The 25,895-nt window shown below is 43.2% G+C and overlaps 1 protein-coding gene across 2 annotated transcripts in view; it reads right to left on the bottom strand.

Moving 5' to 3' along the window:
* The window catches only part of MAPKBP1 (mitogen-activated protein kinase binding protein 1), a 386,986-nt gene that overhangs the window by 63,369 nt on the left and 297,722 nt on the right, over nt 1–25,895 (bottom strand). For both annotated transcript variants that reach the window (XM_030215489.1, XM_030215488.1), the window contains exons 16-22: nt 24,508–24,629; nt 23,857–23,932; nt 15,513–15,624; nt 14,566–14,629; nt 13,478–13,600; nt 4,006–4,154; nt 2,216–2,283 (exon numbers count right to left, since the gene is read on the bottom strand). In XM_030215489.1, the coding sequence (XP_030071349.1) occupies nt 2,216–2,283; nt 4,006–4,154; nt 13,478–13,600; nt 14,566–14,629; nt 15,513–15,624; nt 23,857–23,932; nt 24,508–24,629 (714 nt within the window). The remainder of the gene's footprint in view (nt 1–2,215; nt 2,284–4,005; nt 4,155–13,477; nt 13,601–14,565; nt 14,630–15,512; nt 15,625–23,856; nt 23,933–24,507; nt 24,630–25,895) is intronic.

A 25,895-nucleotide genomic window follows, 5' to 3' on the forward strand; every position in this document is an offset into this window, starting at 1 on the left:
AATCCCATAAAGCTTTCCTTCACATTATTTTGTTCATGTCTGATTTGTTTTTGGACCATTTTCTTTCCAATTTCTTGCAAAGGTTTTTCAGTTCTAATAGCTTGGTATTAAACCTTTTTACTTCTGGTTTTAATTTTAAGTGATGCTAGTTTGTCCAGTGTGTTCTTGCTTAATTCATATCAGTTTCTCATAAATTGGATATCACTAGGCGGTATATCTTTCTGTTCAGTCAATGTTGTTAGCAAAAAACTATGAATATCTACTTTCCTCTAGTTATAAAAGTGTGCAATGTTCTTGATTCCTTATCCTTACCGTTCTCTTTCCATTGAAGTGTAAATGTGAGTTTGCTCTTCCCGAGTGTTACTCAGGTAGCAGCACCTTATACCTGGATAACTAATGCTCACTGGGCCCAGTCAGTGATAATATGTCTGTCTTGGCACTGGCCAGGTAATAATTTCCAATTCTATACTAGTATTATGGCTTTAAACTACTTAAAAAGTATGTGAACAACATGCACCGTAGGAACCTGCTTTGAGATAAGTTCTTCATGATTGGAAACCGTGTATATTGAAAGACATTACAGACTATGTTAACAGACTGTATCCAATCATTGATTTGCTGTTTGAGTCAACATAAGAAATTTTGAATCACAGTATTGACCCTGCATATAGGGCAGGAGGTGAGGGAACTTGGTACAATGATGGTACATGGTTGAAGTGTCATAGCTGGTAACCATACTATATGGTGGTTGTCACTCAACTCACACTGAGCACTATTTAAAAATTTTCAATAAAGTAGTTTAAGGCCATAATACTGGTACAGAACTGGAAACTGTTATTAGTATATGATACCAGTATAGATATTAGAACCAAAATAGTTCATTTTGATTCGCCAGGTAATGCCAGGGTGCTCTATGGGCACAGTTGGAAGTTATCTGGGTACCGCTGATATTCATCGCCGGTATCCAGATAACTAGCTGGGTAAGACTGGACAGAAAAATAGCTGTCCCAACTTATCCAGAAAGCTGTCTGGGTACCAGTGCTGCCACATACCCGGATATTCAGCATCAGTACCCAGGTACAGCCTGGATAACTAGGTATTTAAAAACCTGTACCAGCCAATGTGGATTAAATATTAGCCCGATAGATTCAAAGCAGCTGAGTTTTGGGTGAGAAAAAAATACATATTTAATGCTGATTTTGCAAAGGGGGCCCCACATATTTTAAAAAATTTCCCTGGTGGCTTTTGCATGTGTGTCAGCACACTGCTCATTTCAGCCAGGGATTTAGAACAGCGACTGGAGGGAGCAATTATGCTTATCCCTCTGGTATTTCGAGCATCCTTAAATGTAAAAAAAAAAAAGTGCTTTTAGGAGCTTAGCTCTTTTACTGATTGTTCGAGTAAGTGGCAAAAATCAACACCGACACTTATGACGAACTGAGCAATACCAATTTTCTACACTTATTTTTCTAAAAGCTTGCTCACACTGCATTTTTAGGAAAATACACATGTACTTCTTGCTGTCCTTGGGGCTCTTTTACCAAGCCATGCTAAAAAGTGGCCATCACTGTTGTCAGTGCGTGTGTTTTCCATGCGCTGCAGCCATCTTTAGCGTGGTTGTAAAATGGCCACATGCTAATTTCCCAATTACGTGTGGCCATTACTGACACCTATTTTGTTGGTGCTATGGGTTCCCGTGCTAACCCCATGGTAATCAAGCAGCGCGCAGCAATGTGCCCATGCTACCCGATTAGCACAGGGTACGCCTACTCTCTCCTCACAGTCACACCTCCCAAACTGAAAAATTAAAAGCATTTTTCAGCACGAGATTAGTGTGCACTGATGGGCACGTTACTGCAGAACACCTCAGTACGTCCCACAGCAGTACGGCTTAGTAATAGGGCCCCCTAGTGCTTTACAAAAGGCTGTAAGTTCAGTGGTTCCTTTATAGGACAGATTGGAAATTGTGACTGTCCTGCCCTAGATGCCATATGCAAAATCAGGCTTTGCATGTCTCAAGGAATGTGTGTTTCCTTAGTGTTCTTCAAATGCAGCAAGTATTTTAGGAGGCACACAGTGGTGCCCTAGAGGTATCAGGGATTCACGATTGTGACTTTCCACAGACTCCTGTGCTGCCAATGCAGCCTCAGTTTCTTCTCCGAATCCCCCTAAGCCTTGCAGTGCCAATGTGACAGGGGCTTGAAATATGACTCACCCTCTTCATTTCCCAGTATGAGAGACTCCGGCAGAGGGAGGCAGGCATTTCTGTTATCTTGCTTTGTACTAAAAATATAGAAAATGCAATCACTACAAATCTTGTTCTATACACACTGACATCAATAGTCAAGGCATTTTATCTGGTTAACCGGAAAAATTATAAACTCCGAACTTCTTAAGCCAGTGACTGGTTAACTTTTGGTCAACTAGAAACCCAGTCAATCATTAACAGCTAATAAGAGATGAAACTGAAGGCATGCCAAGGAGTGCAGTATTCTTTTAAAGGCTAAGTCAGACTAAACAAACAGCAGGTCTAAGTTAACCAGATAACACATTCAGTTAACTTATAGTGGCATCATCTTTACCTTTTATCTCTCTGAATAACCGATTAACTTAACTGGACAAGATAACACTAAATATTAACCTCTGCGGTGAATGGTTTACAGACTTCTGCATCTTTAGTCCAATTTGTGGCATTCCTTCTATTTTTGTTACCCAATTCTATGTTGAATATTTGTCCCACCTCTGCTTTATTTCTTATTTGCCTCCTCTACATACTTTATGAGAATCATTGTATAAAGCATTTTCCACATGCCAAGCATGTTTTTACATGTGGAAAAGGGCTTTTATAAAATTGCACAGCCAAATACCTGTGTATGTGTGCTGTACTTATACAAGCACTGTGTGTAGGCCTTCCTGGAAACATAGTGTAAATGAAGCAATGGTGAAGCTGCAACTCATGTTAAGAGTTGGTGTTACCAGTACTGCTGTGTTAAATATTGATGCCATGGAGAAGCTAGATTTGACATTGTCAACATGGTGTGTAAAAACACTGGCACCATGGAGGAGCTATAGTGGATGCTGTGTCCTGATAAGAGGCCTCACAGTTTGAGGAAGGTGGAAGTCCAGATTACTGTTTATCAGCTCCAGGGTCAAAGGGTTATAGCCTTCATGGCTGGCTTGTCAGAGGGTAAGAATTGATTCAGGAGGGCCCATTCCAATGAATGGCTGAGTGAAACTGTAAAACCTTTGAAGGAAATGAGTATGGCTAGTGAAGCGCATGGGACTCTTCAGAGCCACAGAGCCTAAGCCAGTGTTTAAAACAGCTATAAGGAGCAGTCTACGCTCATACAACAGGCTCAGCAGACAGGGAAATCACTCAGAGCGAGTTTAGCCTCCTGCTCATCTGGAGATGACCTCAGTGAAGCAGATCTCTCTTGTGATCTTGACCTTCCACACTGGCTTGTCTGTTGCAACAGATTAAGAGTTTTTAAACTGAAGGGCTATTTAACAAGGAAACTCACATATCTCATTTCTTTGGAAGACAGAAATCAGAGCAGGCGTAAATTTGTCCGAGTGAACGTGTGGATTAATGGGATTTATAAGACACCTATATTGCCTTTATAAAATAAGCATAAATAGGTGCCTTTTTATAGGCACCATGTTATATAGTTGCCCCTATATGCCTACCCTGTTGCTCCCTTACCAAACATATTGGGATTCCATGTTTCACTGTCCCTTACCTTATACCCAGACAACCCTATTCTCTCTTCTTACCCTTGAACCCATGTTGGTTGTTCTCGTAACATATCTCTGCAAATGCGTATTTTTATTTTTTTGCTTCCTTAATCCATCAAGTGCTTCATAGCCCCCATCTACACATTTTCCCCTCTCCCAGGTACCTGGATCCCCTTTGTCTGTTTCCTTCCCATCTATCTCCTGGCTAGGTACTTGCTCCCAAGACACATCCCATGTGCTTGTGGGCACTATTACCCTTCTTTCATGTACCTTGATCTCCCTTGTTGTTGCAGTTTGATGGAATTTGATAGGATTCCTCAATGGGCAGATCATCTTCCTCATTTCCATCCTCTTCACCATCTTTATCGCTGTCTGATGAAAGCACTGGTAAAGATGATAGGACTGACAGAGTTTCACCCCTGTGGTGGAGAACAAAGACCTCACTCATAGGCTTTAGGTAAGTAGACTACTGTCTTAGGATGCCTGGCCTCTCCAAACCAGTGAAACAGCAAGACAAGCACATGTGAGTTCTCACGCCCAATTCAAGCCCCTCAGAGGCTGCATATTCAATGACCCATGATAAGAGGTTGCAAAGGTTAAGTAGGAGATGGACTCTTTCACAATTGAAAGAATAATGAACGCTTTTTAGGATAAGTTAGAAGTAGCTCATAATTAGATATTTATTTATTGCATTTGTATGCCACATTTTCCCACTTCTTTGCAGGCTCAATGTGGCTTACAATGTGTCGTTATTGGTAGATAGTAGATTAATAGATAACAGTTAGTGTTACATACAGAATAGCATAGTCGAAATTTAAACAAGTAAATATAAGTAGAAACATTACTGATAATAGGTAAGGTGGAGTTGTCATAGAAAATAACGTGATCGAAATTCAAATAAGCATATATAAGCAAGAACACTGTTGATTATAGGTAACGATGCGATGTATTACATTTATGTTTAATCTTTTTTATTGAATAAAGAAAACATTGTAAATACAAAAACATGGTGACCAAAAACTTATTTCTTTTAATGCTCCCCCCCAACTTCCCTCTTCCCTCCCATCCCCCCTTTCCCCCCCTGAAAGAACTCCCTCCCCTTCCCCTTCAATCCCCTCCTCCCTTCCAAACATTCTGAGTCCAGCTGTGTAAGTCCCATTAGAAGTTCAGCAATCTGCTCCTAGCATGCGGGGACAGTGTATTAAGAAATGGGCTCCAAATGTTCTGGAATTGTAATCCTGTTTTGGATTTGAAGTCCACAACTGCCATCCTTTCAACTCTCACCAATGTGATCATGCGGGCTCTCCATCGGGAACATGTAGGGTAATGTCGGGAAAGCCACTCAGAGAGGATCACCTGTTTGGCCACTATAATAGATTTATTCACAAAAGCTGTTAGTCCCGACGGGATAGGGTGGATTAATATCGGATGTCCCAGTAGTAGACCTGAATCATATTTCCACCCTGATGCCCACAATTTTGAAACGTACTGTATTATATCCTTCCAGTATTGAATTATACCTCTGCAGGTCCACAACATATGTCCCAAGGTGGCCCCCGGTTCCCGACACTTAGGGCATTCCCCCCAGGGAGAGAGCCCCATGTGGAAGGCCCTTCGAGGAGAAATATACAGCCGGAGCGCCACTTTGTATTGAGTCTCCCAGTGTGAGATCATAGCTGTCTGTTTTCGCATTGTAATAATATGTGATTTGAACTGAGATAGGGTAAGAGTCATTGGTATGTCTTGTTGCCACATATTTAGCAGTTTCCCATAGTCCAGCTCCTCTGCCGTATCCCGAATGTGCCTGTGATGAAATTTGAGAGGCACCCTCTGCTGTGCTGTCAATGAAAAGGCTGAGGCCAATTCCTCTTGGACATCCTCAGCCAGGTCTTCCCACGGTAAAGATTGTATATAATGTCTCAACTGAAAGTAATGAAACTTGTCCGAAGGAAGCATTGCAAACTCAGTCTGTAACTCCTGGAAAGGTTTTATCTTCCCCTCTTGCGTGATTGCTTGCATCAAATACACCATCCCATTCCGTTTCCAGCGGGTAAATGCTGGGTATAGGAGCCCTGGTTCAAAAGCAGGGTTTCCACATATCGACAGGTATGGAGTAACTCTAGCCGAAAACCTGTGGAGTTTACAAATCCATTTCCACACTGCCTTCGCTGACCCCATTATTCCCGTTTTCTGCAGGATATATGGCGGCGAGGGCCCCTTTGTATGGAGGTAATTACTGAAATGTAGTCCGGGATATAATTGTAACTCCATTGAAGTATTTGTATAGTCTTGTGTACCTCTGAACCAATCATTCAGATGTCGCATTCCACTGGCAACAGTCATATATTTTACATTTAACAATCCCAGTCCTCCATACTCCGTCGGGACACATATGGTGGAAAATGGGAGGCGTGGTTTTTTCCCCTTCCATAAAAAGGATTGCACTATCTTAGTCAGTTTATATTCATCAGTCTTTTTTAGGAAAAGCGGTAGCGTTTGAAAAGTGTATAGCCATTTAGGGGCAATGACCATATTAAACAGAGCAATCCTCCCCATCAGGGAGAGTGGTAATGGGCCCCAAGCTTGTAATTGTTTATTCGTGTCTTGCATCAATCGCTGCACGTTCTGTTCATAAAGTGTGGCTAAGTTCATGGGGATATTCACTCCCAGATATCTCAAGGTATTTTGTGCCCATTGTAGGGGAAATGTCCCAGGCCACCCCGTGCGCACTTCCGGGAAAGCCGGTAGTGCTACTGATTTGTACAGGTTTAAACAGAAGCCTGAATAACTCCCATATTCCTCTAGTATCTGTATTAATTTTCCCAAGGTTTCAGTAGGCTCTCTCAGGATTATTAGTAGGTCATCTGCATATGCTAAGATTTTTATTTCCTGACCCGCCAACGTGACCCCCCGGATATCCGGAGCTGAGGAGACTTTCCTTATTAAAGGTTCCAGAGATAGCAAAAATAACAATGGCGACAGGGGACAACCCTGTCTTGTACCTCGATATATCTGGAATTCTGGTTCTTTAACACCATTTATTAACACCCCTGCTCTGGGTCCTCTATACAATGCCTGTACTGCATGCATAAACCAGCCCTCCATACCCATCATTGACAAAGTTTGAAACATGAAGTCCCACCCAACCCGATCAAAGGCCTTTTCAGCGTCTAAACTCAAGATCAGGGTGGGCTTTCCAATTTGTTGACTTGCTGCTAGGGCCATCAGGGTTTTTCTAACGTTATGAACCGATTGACGACCTCGTACGAATCCCACCTGTTCCGCCCCAATCAGAGATGGCAGACATTGCGCTAGTCGTTCCGCCATCATCTTTGCCAGTATTTTCGTATCAACATTAAGCAGGGATATCGGTCTATAGGATTCCACTTTATCAAGAGGTTTCCCTGGCTTCGGTATCAATGTAATCAATGCTGAGTTGGCGTACCTCGGGAAGCCTTTTTTCTCCACTACTTCCCGATGATATTCCAACAACGCTGCTAAAGCCTCCCCCGGTAGCATTTTATAATACTCCCCGGATAACCCGTCCGGGCCTGGCGCTGACCATAGTTTTAACGTTTTAATCACCCACTGCAATTCTTGCATTGTTAATGGTTTATTTAAACCTTCCAATTGTTCTTCTGAAAATTTGGGGAGGCCTATCTGTTGTAAGTATTGTCGTGTTGCCTGCTCTGTTGGAGGTGATCCCGCCTGGTACAAAGTAGTGAAGTAATCTGTAAATGCCCGTCCTATTTCCCTATTATCTGTAAGAAGGTTTCCCTTGGAGTCTTTAATTGTTGTTACAGTCCTTGGGACTCCCGCACTTTTAATTAAACGTCCTAACATTTTGCCCGCCCTGTTACCAAATCTCTGTAATTTAAATTTATAAAACAATGCTGATTTAAGTTCTTTTTCATGCAATAAACTATTTAATGCCACCTGAGTAGCTTTTAAGGTTTCTAAAGTGACATCTGAGGGGTGATGTAGATGGATTCTCTTAGCCCTTTGCAATTGTCGTTCCAATCTTAAAATGCCTATGGCCCTTTTCTTGTTTTTAATGTGACAGTATGCTATGATGGCACCTCGCAATACTGCTTTAGAGGCGGACCAAAACAACTCTGGTTGAGATTCAAGGTGTACTTGGTTATGTTCTATATATTGGGCCCAATTCTTTTGTATATGTGCTCGTAAGTGTTGGTCCTGATATAAATGTGCAGGATATCTCCACCCCCTCCCCCCCCCTATCATCCATCGTGAATGCAAAATCTACCCACACTAATGAGTGGTCTGTTATCTCTTCAGGTCCAATAGTTGCCGTTCTCACCGAGTAAAATAATGAGCGAGCTACCATAATATAGTCAATCCGGGCGGATGTACCATGGGCCCTTGATCTGTGTGTATAATCTTTATCCCCAGGATGGTGAATTCTCCATGGATCCACCAGGTCAAGAGTCTTGTTGAATCCTTGGAACTCTCTAGCTCGTGTCCCCCGGTAGTGAGAGTCTAGTGTGTTTGAACAATCCTGACGTGTGTCAATCACTGCGTTAAAATCTCCCACAACTATCAGGTCTCCTCTCCCATTGTGCAGGCATTTCCCAGCTAAGGATTTAAAGAATGTGGCTTCATAATTATTGGGCCCATATAGGACTAGTAGCGTAAATTCTTTTCCTGGGAGCCACACGTTTAATAAGATATAATCTCCTTTGACCCCTCTGTCCAATATAGTTGCTTTATATGAGAGCCCCTTTCTAAATAGGACCGCGACTCCTCCTTTCCTACTCTGCGACGAGGCCGCAAATACCTCACTAACCCACAGTTTTTGCAGTTTGGAGTGTTCCTTATCTGTTAAGCGTGTCTCTTGTAAACACGCTATGTCTGCTTTGTGTCTTTTTAACGCTGTAAGGATCTTAGCCCTCTTAACCGGGGAACTAATACCCCCTACATTCCACGTTATTATCCTAGTAGTCATTATTTCCTAACCCTTCTGTCCTTGATGAAATTACCCTCTGTATAGCCACTCTGTTCCACCTCTGTGATATTACTAGGTCTCCCCAGCTCCGAAGTTGCACATTAGCCCTCATGTTTATTTTATAAGCTAACTCTAACCATTCCCGATTTGGAGCACCTCCTATCTCTTGGCACCAAACTAGACCCCTATTATATACAATCAAAGTTCCAATTCTTTCCCTAAATCCCCCCTCCCTCCCTTCTTCCCCCCCCTCATTATCATCCCTTCAGCCATCTTTCCAGGCCTAAACCTGGAATTAGCAGGAGATCACCTGGATTGCTGAGAGCCTCCCGCCCCGTTGAGCGTTTATTTACTGTACTTACTGCCACTTTAATATTCTGTCCTTCAATCCCCCGATATTAGTTGCAATGTTCTCATTCTCCTTCTAGTATGCCTTGTTCTCTTAAAAGAGTTCTTGCTTCTTCAGGGGACCGAAAAACTCTCCATTGTCCTTGGTTTAATATTTTTAGTGATGCAGGGTACTGAAGAATAAAGCGAATTTGCTTTTGAGCCAACAGGGAGCACAATGGGTGGTATTTCCATCGTTGTTCCTGGACCCCCGCTGAGTAATCTTGAAACATTAGCACTTGCCGCCCGTCATGTTTTAATTCCCCTCTGCGGATCTTGAATCCGTTTAGGATTTCTATTTTTTGGCGGTAGTTCAACAGGCGCATTACAATCACGCGCGGTCTGGTTTGATTTTCTCTGGGGCGTCCCACACGATGTGCTCTTTCTATTATTAGGGGCCCCAGGGAGTCCGACAATGCCAACTCTTTTGCCAACCAAGTTGTAAGCCACTCCGACAGGTTTCTGTCTGGGATGTTCTCTGAGAGGCCTACGATCCGAAGATTGTTCCTTCGGGAACGGTTCTCAAGGTCTTCAAGTTTTTCCATGTGCTCTTGAAGCTGTTGTTTGACGTCGCGGAGGTCCGCATTGTAGCCCTGGGAGTCATCTTCAAGGGCCGAGACCCGAGTCTCGAGATCTTCCGTGCGGGTCTCCAGTCCCTCCAATTTTGTGTGAATGGCATCCAGCTTTTGGTCCAACACGTCCCACTTCGGCTGCCAGGCCTTCGCGACTGCCAAAGTGATCTGTTCTAGTTGCGAACCTGTAAATATTTGGTCCGCCTGCACCGGAGCCGCCGCCATCTTGGAATCGGGGGTAAGCAATTTGGTCTTCTCTTTCTCTCTTTTCCCCGTTCGTAACGCCATTCCAGTTGGGGATTTAGTGATAAATCTGTCCATACAATATTAGTAAGACCGCCAATTCAAATTTCAAGCATTTGTCGTGCAGATTTTTCAAAGTGTGGAGCGGGAGCTCTCGAGCCGAAGCAAAGCACAGCCGCTCAGCTCATCGCACCACGTGATCTCGCGATGTATTACATTTATAGTTGCTGCTCTTATTTGTATGCCTTGTTGAATAGATGGGTCTTCAGGGATTTGCGAAAGTTAGTTAGTTCTTAAGTAGTTTTTAAGCTGCGCGGCAATGCGTTCCATAACTGTGTGCTCAGGTAAGAGAAGTTAGACGCATGCGTTAGTTTGTATTTTAGGCCTTTACAACTGGGGAAGTGCAGATTAAGGAATGTGCGGGATGACCTTTTAGCGTTCCTGGGTGGCAGAACTACCAGATCTGACATGTAGGCAGGGGCATTTCCGTGGATGATTATATGAACTACAGAACATACCTTGAACGTGATGCGTTCTTTAAGTGGAAGCCAGTGTAATTTCTCCCTCAGGGGTTTAGCACTTTCATATTTTGTTTTGCCGTATATGAGTCTAGCTGCGGTGTTTTGGGCGGTTTGCAGTCTCTTGATGATTTGCTCTTTACAGCCAGCGTAGAGAGCATTGCAGTAATCTAAGTGACTAAGTACTATTCATTGTACCAGGTTGCGAAAGATGGTCCTTGGGAAGAAAGGTCTTATCCTTTTTAGTTTCCACATTGAATAGAACATCTTTTTAGTTGTATTTTTCACGTGACTTTCAAGTGTAAGATGTCGATCGATGGTAACTCCAAGAATTTTCAATGTGTCTGATACGGTAAGGGATAATTTTGGTGTGTTTATGGTGGTGAATTTGCTCGTGTTATGTTGTGAGGTGAGTATAAGGCATTGCGTTTTTTCTGCGTTAAGTTTCAGGTGGAATGCATCTGCCCATGAATGCATGATATGGAAACCTTGATTGATGTCGTTGGTAATTTCCATTAAATCTTGTTTAAACAGGATGTAGATCATTACATCAGCGTATATGTATGGATTGAGGTTTTGATTGGATAATAATTTGGCCAAGGGTGTCATCATCAGGTTGAAGAGAGTCGGTGAGAGGGGGGATCCTTGGGGAACTCCACATTCAGGTGTCCATGTGTATGAGGTGGTCGAGTTAGATATTACTTGGTAAGATCGCGTGGTTAGGAAGCCTTTGAACCACTTGAGGACGTTGCCTCCAATTCCGAAGTATTCAAGGATGTGTAGTAATATTCCATGATCAACCATATCGAAAGCGCTGGACATATCGAATTGTAGAAGAAGTATGTTGTGACCAGTTGCGATCAATTGTTTAAATTTAGTCATGAGAGTAACTAATACAGTTTTGGTGCTGTGGTTAGATCGGAATCCTGATTGGGAGATATGCAGTATGGAGAATTTATTTAAGTAGTTGGTGAGTTGATTGGTCACCATTCCTTCCATTAGTTTGGTTATCAGCGGAATAGATGCTACTGGGCGGTAGTTGGTTAAGTCGCTTGTGCTTTTTTTTGCATCTTTGGGTATAGGGGTGAGTAAAATATTTCCTTTATCCTTTGGGAAGAGTCCGTTTTGTAGCATGTAGTTCAAGTGCTCCGTGAGGTCTGTTATGAATTGTTGAGGTGCAGACTTTATTAGGTTGTTAGGACACATGTCTAATTTGCAGTGAGACTTGGCGAACCTTTTGAGCTTTTGGGAAATGATGTCCTCTGATTGCGTCTCAAAGTTGGTCCAGGTTCTGTCCGCTGGGTATTCACCAGGGTTTGGGTCTAGGCAGTCAAGAAGTTCTGCATAGTTTATGGTATTGACAGGTATCAGGAGACGTAGTTTTGTGATTTTCTCATTGAAGTATTTCGCGAGATTGTTTGCTGTTGGTTTGTCTATGCTGTTGGAAGTTAACGGTGTAGTGTCTAGTAATTTGTTCATGAGTTGGAAGAGTTTGTGTGTGTCCTTGTAGTCTGGCCCAATTTTAGTTTTATAATATAGTCTTTTAGTTTGTCTTATGGTGTATTTATATTTTCTTTGTAGTTGTTTCCAGGCGGTGAATGTGGAGTCATCTTTCTTTTTATTCCATGCTCATTCTAGCCTTCTGACTTGCATTTTTAGCTTTTTCAGTTCTTCGTTGAACCATGGTATTGAGTTCTTTCTACGTGAGGTTCTGGTTTGAAGTGGTGCTATGTTATCTAATATGTTTCTACATCTATTGTCCTATTCTTCGAGAAATTGGTTTGTATCTGTCTTTATAGACCATTCGTTATCATAGAACTGTTGCCAGAATGTTAAAGGATCTATTTTTCCTCTCGTGGTGTAGGTAGTTCGTTCTTGTTTGTGGGTTGATTCTTTTATTCGCCATATGAGGGAGAAGTTTGCTATATAGTGGTCGGACCACGGTATGGGTGTCCATTTTATATCCGTTAATGCCAAATTTAAGTCAGGGGCGAATGTGTGTGTGATGATATCTAGTGCATGTCCTTTAATATGGGTTTGCTGTGTGGTTGGCTTGTGAAAATCCCATAGTTGAAGGAATTCTTCGCATTCTTGGGTGTTTGTTGAGGTAGGATCTTCAAGGTGTAGGTTGATATCTTCTATTATAAGTAAGTTTGAGGTAGAGACACATATGTTCGATATGAAGTCCATAAAATGTGTTTGGCAGTTTTGCTAAGTACCTGGCGGTCTGTAGAGCAGGACTATGTTAAGGTGTTCCATTAGGTTTGGGTGGCTAATTCTAACTGAGGCAATTTTGAGTTGGGGCAGAATGGATTCGGCTACGGTTGTAATGGTGAACTGGGATCTGTAGATTAAGGCTATTCCTCCTTCTCTTTTTCCATTCCTTGTCCAGTGGATCATTTTGTAACCTGGGGGGGCATAGATCTATAATTATGGGGTCTTTGAGGTCATGGATCCAGGTTTAATAAATAAGAGATCAAGCTTGTCTGTTGTGAACCAGTCTGTTATTGTTGTTGTTGTTTTATTAACTACCGATCTGGCATTTACATAACCTAGTTGAATTGCTTGGTAGGGGTCGGTTTGGGATGGGGAGGTGTTGATTTTTATTAGTTGTCTGTTTTCTTGGTATCTGGTTTTGTTTTGTCCTTTCTTCCCTTTCTGTTGGTTGTTTCCGTGCGTAGTTGCTTTTTCTTTTCAATTGGTTATTTTTTTGTCCTGTTGTACTGTAATTAAGTTGTCTGTAGGGTTTATGTGATGTGGGTAGATTGTTGTCTGTGCGGGGGTTGTCCATATGCAATATAAAACTGATTCAGACAGAGATACTTTCCCTGCCTATTAGGCTGCCTCTCTTCCGCTTCCTTATCTTCTATTCTTTCCCCTACCACTGTCAAGTCCATCCTATTCTGTTACTTTTGTCAACTCTTGGTACCTAAGCTCCCATTCAGGTATCTACTGTATCTGAATGTTACTTGCCTTGAGCTAAATCTAAATTAATAAAATCAGCTAAATCTAAATAAATAAAATCAGTCACTCAACCTCAACATTTCACCCTTTACCTGATGCTGGTACTCGTGTGTGGCATTGCTTTATCTGCCTGTTTCTCTCTCTGCTTCATTTCAGCCAATCGCTGACGCATATTGATAGTCATCTCAGAGCTCAAACGCCAGATAAAAATACAACTGTAAGACAATGTAATACAGCTATTTCAGAACATAAGCTATCATAGCAATTCAAGCCCTGGGCATCTTTGATAAATACAATGTTAGAATTTGGAAGAAGGCCTATGAAGCATTTTTAAAGTGAAAAGAGGAAATCACAGGGCAAGGAGAAAATGGCTTCCTGCTGTATTTCGTGTTGTCATACTGGTCTCTATGTGAGTTCTGTGCTTACACACTGCTTAAGAATCACAAGCACTTCCTCACAGCTGGCGAAAGTTAAAGCATGAGGATACGCTAAACAGGTTACAGCTCTTCAAGCTTGGAGAAGAGACAGCTGAGGAGAGATACGATAGAGGTCTACAAAATATTCAGTGGTGTGGAAAGGTAGATGTAAATCATTTGTTTACTCTTTCCAAAGCTACAAGGACTAAAGTAGTAAATTTAAAACAAATTGGAGAAAATATTTCTTCACTCAATATGTAATTAAACTCTTGAATTCGTTGCCAGAGAATGTGGTAAAAGCAGTTAGCTTAGCAAGGTTTAAAAAAGGTTTGGACAATTTCCTAAAAGTCTATAAGCTGTTACTAAGATGGACTTGGGAAAATACACTGCTTATTCCTAGGATAAACAGCATAAAATCTGTTTTACTGTTTTAGGATATTTCCAGGTACTTGTGACCTGGAGTGGCCACAGTTGGAGACAACACCTTCAGTCTGTCCCAGTATGGTGATGCTTATGTACTTCCGTGTTGCAGAGGTTGCGACACATAAGAACATGGCAATTCCAAAGCAGTTTAGGATAAACTTTCTGCCATATTAAACAGTAGTACTTGAGGGTGAGGACTGCTGTGGGAATGTTGACAATGAATAGAACAGCAACTGAGGTGACTAGATATCACTGCTAATTTCCCCAGTGGTCTGGTGTGGTGATGGCAGGAGAAAAGAGGGTGCAGCGATGGACAGTGAAATGTCTGACTGTGTTCCTACCTGTCTCCTGAGACGGATATCAGATGCTTACAGTCATTACTGAACTTCATTCCAGTTACAATCTCTACAGGAATAACACAAAACAAAAGCCAGTCATTTTTCCATTATGAAGCAAACCTCCATTATGCCGTTTTTTTACCCTGAACACAAAGGTACTCTGGCTTTAAAACCATCATGGATGGATTTATAGTGACCTCTCTGATAAAAATGAACACTTTTGCCAAGTCCATATTCTACAAAATACAACTAGTGAATGTAAATGTACTGGACAGTGCAGGCTATCTTGATGGTACTATTAAACTTGTTCTGATGTATAATTATAAATGCAAAAAAAGCATTTTTATGTTTGTATTCTAACAATGAAAAAGTGAAACAAATACATAAATGTCTACTTCTCTCAAAGCAGTATGCACTTGGGATTAAATTCTAGATAGGTCGGTCAAAAACCTGGGTGCTAAGCTAGTATTCTATAACAGCAGAGATATGCACCAAACTCTAGGTGTGACTGCTTAAGCCTAAATGCAGCAGCTGGACGTGTAAATGAAACTATTCTGTAAGTGTGCACGAGAATAGTTGAATACCCCTGACATACCCAAGCTCCTCTCATACTAATGCGCCCTTTGCATCTGCATGTGGGAGAAGTTAGACATGCTATTTACAGAACAAGGCATGCAACTACAAATTAGCACCAATCAGCGCTTAACACCAACTGATGGTATTTATCGACACTTATTTGCCAATTTATTGGCTCTATTCTATAACTGTGCGGCCAAGTTTGGGCACCATTTATAGAATTAGGATGTTAGTGTTATTCCCAAATGTTTAAGACATAATACTAGACACCTCCCTCTGACCAGAGAGAGAGAACCATTCTTAAACATAAGGCTCCAATTACTGCACTGGTTTGAGAATGTCAGACTCATAGCTCAATCACCTCTGTGACCTACCAGAGTGTCCAAACATGGTGGCAATGCATTCTCCGGAATAGAAGTCAAAGATGGAGAGATTCTTATCAGAACAGCTAGTGGCGATGTAGAGACCAGAAGGGTCCGTCTGAACCTAAAGGGGGAAGAGAAACAAAAGATCTAACAATGACAGAATAAAAGAACTATATAAATATGCTCCAGAATGACTGGAGTTATTCTAAGCTTTATCTTTTTTTGTTTAGCTCAGCACAGAACACTAGAGGAAAAAACTGCAGGAAAGTCAGTGACTGTTCAGCTAAACTTGTGATCTCATAATCTGTGTTTCCTAACTAACTGCTTAGTGGCTATTTCTAATTGATATCTGTATTCTATGTAACTGATTTTAAAACTGCTTATTGGCTATTTGTATTTGATAGTTGATAATCTGAGAACTGGATTTAACAAGTGCTTTAAAATCGGTAGTAGTTTCTCTTGTGTTTTTATTTTTCCCTTCTGCTTCCATACTGTGTGGAATTCCTCCCCTCCCCCATCTGCTTTTGTTGTAAGGTAATTGCATAGCACAGGTGGAGCTTCTCTCTCCACGTGGGTTTTGTCTCTACACAGAACAGAAGCTGGACAGATTTGGGTGCTCTCAGATAAGATTATTTTCTGATTCTCCCTACCTTACACTTGTGGCTCTGGGCATTTCAATGCTGTTCTAGAGATAGGTTACAGCAAACACATTCCATAGGTCTTACGCTTAAGCCCACCCACCTCAAGACTGACACTTCCTATATAGCTTTACCAAATATACTACATATCATAAATTAACCCCACCCTAATTACAACCCCATCATAGTACACCTGTTCATACCCATTTCAACAAATCAAGATGACTTTTATTCTCTGTAATAATTGTGGTGCTTTAGTTTCAAGACCAAGCTTCTGGAGACTTAAAGCTTGTCCTATCTGTCTTCAGCTTGCTAGTTTAAAACAGGAGCTCAGCAAAGTAAAGCAGGAATTGAATGCACTTAAAGCAACTTCTAGGACTGCACAAAATCATACTGCACAGAATCATACCAAATTCTCACCACTGCCTCAAAGGATAATACCACCTAAGAATAGATGGTTCACAGTAGGCTCAAGCAGGATTTGTTATGTGACACAGAAGCATCCGCCCTCACAAGTTTTGCCCCTAAGAATTCTTTTGCTCCACTACAGCACTGTGATGCTCCTGAAAATAAAACTGAGGCGGAAGAAAAAGAAAAAGCAAAGAAGGTGGAACAAAAAGATATGAAGGTACCCAAAGAGAAAAGACACCCCCAAATCACTAAAACCGAAACACATACTTGGAAATGTAGATGGAAAGTGATGACCACAAATGCTCGCAGTCTAAGCAATAAAGTTCATGACCTTCATGCCCTAATCTTGGAGGCAGACTTGGACATAGTTGCAATCACAGAGACATGGCTCAATGGTTCCCATGAATGGGATGCAAACATACCAGGCTATAATCTTTTTAGGAAGGATAGAGAGGGGCGTAAAGGTGGAGGAGTAGCTCTGTATGTGAGAAATGATATCACAGCGACTGAAATGACAGGGAACTGGGGAAAGGAAGAAGTGATATGGATCACCTTAAAAAGAGAGGATAGAACCTCTGTCCATGTGGGTGTTGTCTACAGACCCCCGACACAACTGGAGGACCTAGATAAAGATCTGATCGCTGATATTCAAAAGTTGGGGAAGAAAAGAGAGGTGCTGTTGTTGGGAGATTTCAATCTGCCGGATGTAGATTGGAAGGTTCCGTCTGCGGAATCGGAAAGTAGAGAGATCGTGGATGCTTTTCAAAGTGCTTTGCTCAGACAAATGGTGTCTGAACCCATGAGGGAGGGAGCGACGCTAGATCTGGTACTCACAAATGGGGATAATGTGTCAAATGTCCGAGTGGGTGCCCACCTGGGCAGCAGTGACCATCAAACGGTTTGGTTTGATATGACGGCTGAAGAGGAGGGTGGCCACTCAAAACTCAAAGTCCTGGATTTCAAACATGCTGACTTTAGTAAAATGGGGGAATACCTGAGGAAGGAGCTGATGGGATGGGAGGAAATACAAGAAGTGGAAGGACAGTGGTCCAGGCTGAAAGAAGCTATAAATAGGGCCACGAACCTTTATGTAAGGAAAGTAAATAAAAGCAAGCGAAAAAGGAAACCGACATGGTTCTCCAAGCAAGTGGCTGAGAAAATAAAGGCTAAAGAGCTGGCGTCCCAGAAATACAAAAAAACTCAAGAAAAGGGACACGAGGAGGAATACCGGATGAAACTGAAAGAAGCCAAGAGAGAGATACGTCTGGCAAAAGCGCAAACGGAAGAACAAATGGCTATAAATGTAAGGAGGGGTGGCAAAATTTTCTTCAGGTATATTAGTGAAAGGAGAATGACTAAAAAGGGAATTGTGAGACTAAAAGATACTGCGAACCGCTATGTGGATAATGATGAAGAAAAAGCAAATTTGCTAAATAGATACTTCTGTTCTGTTTTCACAGAAGAAAATCCTGGAGGAGGACAGTGATGGACTGCAAAAAGTACAAATGAGATTGAAGTGGATAGAGTACCGTTCACGGAAGAGAGTGTGCATGAACAACTTGAAAAGCTAAAGGTGGACAAAGCCATGGGACCGGATGGGATCCACCCTAGGATATTGAGGGAGCTCAGAGAGGTTCTGGCGGGTCCTCTTAAAGATTTGTTTAATAAATCCTTGGAGACGGGAGAGGTTCCGAGGGATTGGAGATCGGCGGATGTGGTCCCTCTTCACAAAAGTGGTGATAGGGAAGAAGCTGGAAACTACAGGCCGGTAAGCCTCATTTCGGTTATTGGAAAAGTAATGGAAGCGATGCTGAAGGAAAGGATAGTGAATTTCCTGGAAGCCAATAAGTTGCAAGATCCGAGACAACATGGATTTACCAAAGGGAAATCGTGCCAAACGAACCTCATTGAATTCTTTGATTGGGTGACGGGAGAACTGAATCAGGGACGAGCTATGGACGTAATCTACTTAGATTTCAGCAAAGCTTTTGACACGGTTCCCCACAGGAGGCTCTTAAATAAACTGGATGGGCTGAAGATAGGACCCGAAGTGGTGAACTGGATTAGGAACTGGTTGACGGACAGACGCCAGAGGGTGGTGGTGAATGGAATTCGCTCGGAGGAGCGAAAGGTAAGTAGTGGAGTGCCTCAAGGATCGGTGCTGGGGCCGATTCTGTTCAATATATTTGTGAGTGACATTGCCGAAGAGTTAGAAGGTAAAGTTTGCCTATTTGCGGATGATACTAAGATCTGTAACAGAGTGGACACCCCGGAGGGAATGGAAAACATGAAAAAGGACCTACGGAAGCTAGAAGAATGGTCTAAGGTTTGGCAATTAAAATTCAATGCGAAGAAATGCAAAGTGATGCACTTAGGGAGTAGAAATCCACGGGAGACGTATGTGTTAGGCGGGGAGAGTCTGATAGGTACAGATGGGGAGAGGGATCTTGGGGTGATGGTATCTGAGGATTTGAAGGCGAAGAAACAGTGTGACAAGGCGGTGGCCCTAGCTAGAAGGTTGTTAGGCTGTATAGAGAGAGGTGTGACCAGCAGAAGAAAGGGGGTGTTGATGCCCCTGTATAAGTCGTTGGTGAGGCCCCACCTGGAGTATTGTGTTCAATTCTGGAGGCCGTATCTTGTTAAGGATGTAAAAAGAATTGAAGCGGTGCAAAGAAAAGCTACGAGAATGGAATGGGATTTGCGTTACAAGACGTATGAGGAGAGACTTGCGGACCTGAACATGTACACTCTGGAGGAAAGGAGAAACAGGGGTGATATGATACAGACGTTCAAATATTTGAAAGGTATTAATCTGCAAATGAACCTTTTCCGGAGATGCGAAGGCAGTAGAACGAGAGGACATGAAATGAGATTGAAGGGGGGCAGACTCAAGAAAAATGTCAGGAAGTATTTTTTCACGGAGAGAGTAGTGGATGCTTGGAATGCCCTCCCGCGGGAGGTGGTGGAAACGAAAACGGTAATGGAATTCAAACATGCGTGGGATAAACATAAAGGAATTCTGCTCAGAAGGAATGGATCCTAAGGAGCTTAGATGAGATTGGGTGGCAAAGCCGGTGGCGGGAGACGGAGATGGTGCTAGGCAGACTTATACGGTCTGTGCCAGAGCCAATGGTGGGAGGCGGGACTGGTGGTTTGGAGGCGGGGATAGTGCTGGGCACACTGATACGGTCTGTGCCAGAACCGGTGGTGGGAGGCGGGGCTGGTGGCTGGGAGGCGGGGATAGTGCTGGGCAGACTTATACGGTCTGTGCCCGGAAAAGGACAGGTACAAATCAAGGTAAGGTATACACAAAAAGTAGCACATGTGAGTTTATCTTGTTGGGCAGACTGGATGGACCGCGCAGGTCTTTTTCTGCCGTTATCTACTATGTTAGGTTAATACATAGCTGACTCTTAACACAAATGTGCATTTCCATCATATATTTGGAAACTGGTGCTCTTACAACAGCACTTCAATTTACATGACCCAAAGCTAGCAAGAGGGTCATTCCATGCCAAGTGGTCTAAACCTTCCCACCATCATGTCTCCAATTTTGTTCAAATTTTATCTGTTACGCGGGTCAGGTGTTAAACGAAGTTTCCCAAAACTTGAGGTCTCTTACTGCAATAGTTGCAGATCTAGACCCCCTTTTCTGATAGGTTGTCAGTTCATGAGCGTGCAACATTTACCAAAATGCCATTTTTGGGGTCTAATAAAATCCAAACACATTTATAAGAATGGCTAAAAAATTCAAATCCTGTACAGTTTTTGATGCTAATTCCGATGAAATACATTTTAACATTATGGATGCAAAATCCAGTCAAACAAGTTGACTCAAAGTGTGCATCAAAATTGGTCGCGACTCATCGGAACATATTTGGACCAATATTCAGACCGCAACAACTTCCATGCAAACAAAGGTACGGACTTGAAATTTTGAACAAGCATTATGCTTGTGCTGGACATAATACTGCCAGATTTGCAACTAACCAGCATCTATAACCGCCCTGCAGGATCTCTTCAAAGTTGGCACTGTCAGCGCAAATGGTAAAATGTACCAAAGTTCAAAGCCAATTATTAAAAAACAGTCTGCCTGAATCAGCTTGTGAACAGTATCATCTGAAAGAGAAAATTGTGCTCTACAACACTGATATGTTTTTGTTTTGCAATGCCACCATTAAGTAGCCATTTACTCAGGCCAAAGTATGTCACCTAGCTCCATGAAGATTTGCAGTTAGTAAAGGAGCTAATGTCCTCCAAGAAGAAACCCTCTGCTCAACTGACACCCAGCTTGAACTGGGGCAGGAGATGGCTGAAAAGCATCACAGAAGAGCTGCACTGTCCATCAATTAGCCACTTGGAGACAGAAAAATACTGAGCATTCCAGACTGCATGATACCCTTTTAAGGGCTAGTCTCAGGAACTATTTTTCCCCCCCTCTGTCTTCTTCCGCTGGTATAGGGCCGGTGCCACCCAGTAAGCGTGGTAAGCATGGTGGGGGGGGGGGGGGGGGGGGGCACTGACCTCTGGAGGGCGCCACAAGCCATGCTTACTGTCGCCACCGGAAGACTCACAGTTCCTGCTGGCAGCTGTTGGTCTTCACCTGCCTGCCCTCAGCTTCCCACAACAGCCCTCGTTTCCTTCCTGCTGCCCTGTGTTTAAAACTTTTATTTTACCTCAAGTTGCAGCAGCTGCGGCAGTGAAAGCAGCAGGCTCGCCTGTAGTCTTCCTTTCCCTCTCAGTGTCCCGCCCTCCTCTGACGTAATTTCTTGTTTCCGCGAGGTCGGGACACTGAGAGGGAAGGGAAGGCTGGAGGGGAGTCTGCTGCTTTCACTGCCGCCGCAACTTGAGGTAAAATAAAAGTTTTAAATGCAGGGCGGCAGGAAGGAAAGGAGGGCTGTTGTGGGAGAAGAGGGCGGGCAGGTGACGGCTGGGGTTGGAACTGGAACTCGAGGCTGAAAAAGGGGGCAGGTGGGGGCTGGGGCAAGTCACTGGATATGGATGGGGAAAGGGCAGAGGAGAAATTGCTGGACATGGACGGGAGGGCAGAAGAGAGAGGAGAAATCACTGGACATGGACGGGAGGGCAGAGGAGAGAAATCGCTGGACATAGACGGGAGGGCAGAGGAGAGAAATCGCTGGACATAGACGGGAGGGCAGAGGAGAGAGGAGAAATCACTGGACATGGACAGGAGGGCAGAGGAGAATCGCTGGACATGGACGGGAGGGGAGGGCAGAGGAGAATCGCTGGACATGGTTGGGAGGGGAGGAAAGGGGAGAGGAGAAATTACTGGATGGATGGGAGGGGAGGAAAGGGGAGAGGAGAAATCACTGGACGGATGGGAGGGGAGGAAAGGGGAGAGGAGAAATCACTGGACGGATGGGAGGGGAGGGAAGGGCAGAGGAGACTTGCTGGACATGGATGAGAGGGAAGGGCAGGGGAGAGAGGAGAAATCGCTGGACATGGAGGGGAGGGCAGGGGAGAGAGAATTGCTGGATATGGATGGAGGAGAAAGCAGGGAAGAGAGGAGAGCTGCTGGACATGGATGAGGAGAGGGAAGACAGGAATGAGATGCACATGGATGGAGGAGAGGGGAGAGAGGAGAAATGCTGGGCATGGATGAGGAGAGGGAAGACAGGAATGAGATGCACATGGATGGAGGAGAGGGGAGAGAGGAGAAATGCTGGGCATGGATGGAGGGTAGGGAAGAGAGGAGAAATGTTGGACAGGGAAGGAAAGACAGAGGAAGTAGATGCACATGGATGGAGGAGCGAGGAGAAATGCTGGGCATGGATGGAGGGGATAGAAGACAGAGGAAGAGATGCCACATGGATGGAGGGGACAGAAGACAGAGGAAGAGATGCACATGGATGGAGGGGATAGAAGACAGAGGAAGGAGATGCCACATGGATGGAGGGAAAGGGAGAGAGGAGAAATGCTGGACATGGAAGGAGGGGAGGGGAGAGAGGAGAAATGCTGGACATGAAAGGAGGGGAGGGGAGAGAGGAGAAATGCTGGACATGGAAGGAGGGGAGGGGAGAGAGGAGAAATGCTGGACATGGAAGGAGGGGAGGGGAGAGAGGAGAAATGCTGGATATGGAAGGAGGGGAGGGAAGACAGAGGAGATGCACATGGATGGAGGTGAGGAGAGAGAGGAGAAATACTAGACATGGATGGAGGAGAGGGAAGAAAGAGGAAGGAGATGCATACTGAAATGAGATGAGGGAAAGGGAAAAGAGGAGAAAAACTACACATGGATGGAGAAAATAGGCAAAAGCTGGATCCACTCTATACCTCCTCCAGTCAAGTCCACGGAGGGCAAAAAATGAGGAAGAAAGGAGGAAAAGAAAGAAAGAAATGGAAAGAAAGCCCTTGAAACGGAGTTAAGAGCACAGATAGAGAGCTGCAGAATCAGAGACTGGGACCAACATGATCAGAAAAACAAAGTCACCAGACAACAAAGGTAGAAAAAAATCATTTTATTTTAATTTTAGTGTTTGGAATATGTCCAATTTGAGAATTTACATCTGCTGTCTTATTTTGCAATGTATAGCAATGTGTTTCTTTCTGTTTTTCTGGTATTGTGCTCATGCAGAGTCTAGCTTCTTAAGATTTCAGGTTAAAATTTGAAGAGGGGCTCTCTCTGTTGTGCATGTGTGACTGCAAGGCCAAGTGTCTGAATAGGGATCTGTTTGTTAGGTTCTGAGATTTTGATAACATATTGTTTCAGGTTTGGCAAGACTGTTCTCCTAATTCCTAGTGTGTATGCTAATTTGGTTTGTGTCATTTTGGGTATACTGGAGCTGTAACAGCTTACAGAAATTATTTATAATGGAAAAAAAACCCCCAAAGTTATTTTTCTTCTCCTATACTGGTGTAATATTTTCAATGATGCCTGTTTATATGCACCATGGCAGGTAAAGGGGTGTGGCTACTGTAGGGGTGGAGCCATAGTGACTCTGCCCCTGGATGGGTAGGGGGGCGCCGACTAATAGGCTGCAGGAGGGCACCTGAAACCCTAGAACCAACCCTGCACTGGTAGATGGACATATCTCATTCATCTGGACTGGTCTGGTATGACAAGGAAATCCTTGATATCAATTCTTTGGTAAATTAGGAAATGAATATACCCATGTTATTTTATAAAAATTGGATAAGTTTAAGATAACAGACCAATTGGAATACCCGGGAAATCATGACTCATGTCGCTGAAGTATACAGGTAATCAATAACAAATCACAACTCTGTTCCAAAACAGACATTTGCCAACTAGTAAAGTTGTTATTTTACTTAAAGCGGCTTACTTTAATAAGTGTTCCATCCTCGCTTTGTGACCCTTTGTACAATTTCTTCTGCTTCCCGGAACTGATGTTGAAAATCCTACAAAACAGAGAGAGTCAGTGCTATCCCAGATGCTATCCCAGTCTCACCCCTAGGATGGTGCTGCTTCCTTATACTGACCTAAATCTTTGCCCCTCTAACACATTCCTTTAGTCAAGGGGTTCTCAACCCAGTCCTTGGGTCACACCCAAACAATTGAGTTTTCAGGATACCCACAAAGAAAATGAGCGAGATCTGCATACAATGCACGCCAGACTGGCTTGGTGTGGTCCGAGGACAGGGTGGAGAACTCCTGCACTAGTCCCATGCATTTTAATAAGAAACTAAAGCACATCCTTCCCTTCCTCTTAAAGAAAGTAATTTTCAAAACAATTTCTGCAGGCAAAATAACCCTCCAATTCTCAGGTACAGCTGAGATTGTAAACTGTCTTGGGTGGAAAATATCTACCACATCTGTTTGTAACTCTCATTGAACTTAGATTTGGAAAGGCAAGTACTTACATCTAAATCTAGTGAGAAAGAGAAATAGTTTACAAGGGAGAAGGTGGAGATAGAAAAACTGTTTGAACCCTGTCATAAATTTGGTGCTTGCTTTCCAATGATGCTGAACCAACCTGATGTTACGGTCTTGACACCCAATGGCAGCATACTTCCGGCTGGGGTCTACATCCATGTCATACAGAGTGGTTTTCCGAACAATGTGGTGTGTTCTAGTGAAACGAATCCCTTCTTCTGACTAAACATAGTGATAAGAAAAAAACCCCAAAATTACTTTCAAACCTCCAAATTCCTGCATCAATTAATCATCCAGCAAATTCTATCGGACTGACATTCAAAACCAATTTGTGTGTTTGCCAGCAGTTTGCAAACACATAACTGGATTACCTGTATATTTATAAAAGTAGGCTTGGTTAGAGAGGAGCAAGGGTGGCTCAAAACATTTAGCCACTTTCTGGATAAGTCTAAACTAAATGATAGTGCCAGTACAGTCACTGTACTAGTCTGTATATTCAGCGCCACTACCTTTATCAGAGGTGGGCAACCTCAGTCCTCGAGGGCTGCAACCCAGTCCAGTTTTCAAGATTTCCCCAATGAATATGCATGAGATCTATTTGCCTTCACTGCCTCTACTGTATGCTAATAGATCTCATGCATATTCATTGGGGAAATCCTGAAAACCCAAGTTTTTGTGACCCTCAAATACTGAGGTTGTCAACCCCTGGCCTATATGAATAGCAGCACTGAACATACCAATTAAGCTCAACGTTGACACTGCCAGCCAGCTGAATATCAAGCCCTATATAGCCGGAACTATTCCAAGCACTGTCCTCAGAGGGGCTACATAGTCATGAGCCTCTCACCACTTTATACTTTTTCTTTAGGAAATTCCTTTTGAGAAATGGCAAGCCAGATCCAGCTCAGAGTTTTCCTCCAGGGCAGTGCTTCCTAAAATTATCTAATAGGATCCCATTTTAACATTCAAAAATTCATGCGACCCCAGAAAATCATGAAAAGAAAATAGCAGACCCCTTATCTAAAAGGATCCCATTTTAACATCTAAAAATTCATGTGACCCCAGAAGATGATGAAAACAAAATAGCAGACCCCATTCCTCTCTCCTCCACTTATCCAAAGCACAATAGTAGCAGCATTCAGCACAGGATACTGCACGTCAGCATACTCTTACATATTCCAGAACTGTGCTTGGGTTCCTCTAACAGGAAGCCCATACAGGAGGAGGAGATATAGCTTGGAACATTCACTGACTCACGGAGGCCCCATTCTGACTGCTACTATTGGGCTAAGGTCATACTAGAGTTCTAAAGGAAGAAGGCGCAATCCTGTTTCTGTGACCTCCATTCGGTGTACCAAACAACACTTTGGGAACCAGTGCCATCAGCCAGTGTTTCCCAAACTGATCCTGGAAGTACCCCAGCCAGTCAGGTTTTCAGGATATCCACAATGAATACTGATGAGATAGATTTGAATGAGGTGGAGGCAA

The sequence above is a fragment of the Microcaecilia unicolor genome, chromosome 9 (assembly GCF_901765095.1).
Source record: "Microcaecilia unicolor chromosome 9, aMicUni1.1, whole genome shotgun sequence".
Lineage (NCBI taxonomy): Eukaryota > Metazoa > Chordata > Amphibia > Gymnophiona > Siphonopidae > Microcaecilia > Microcaecilia unicolor.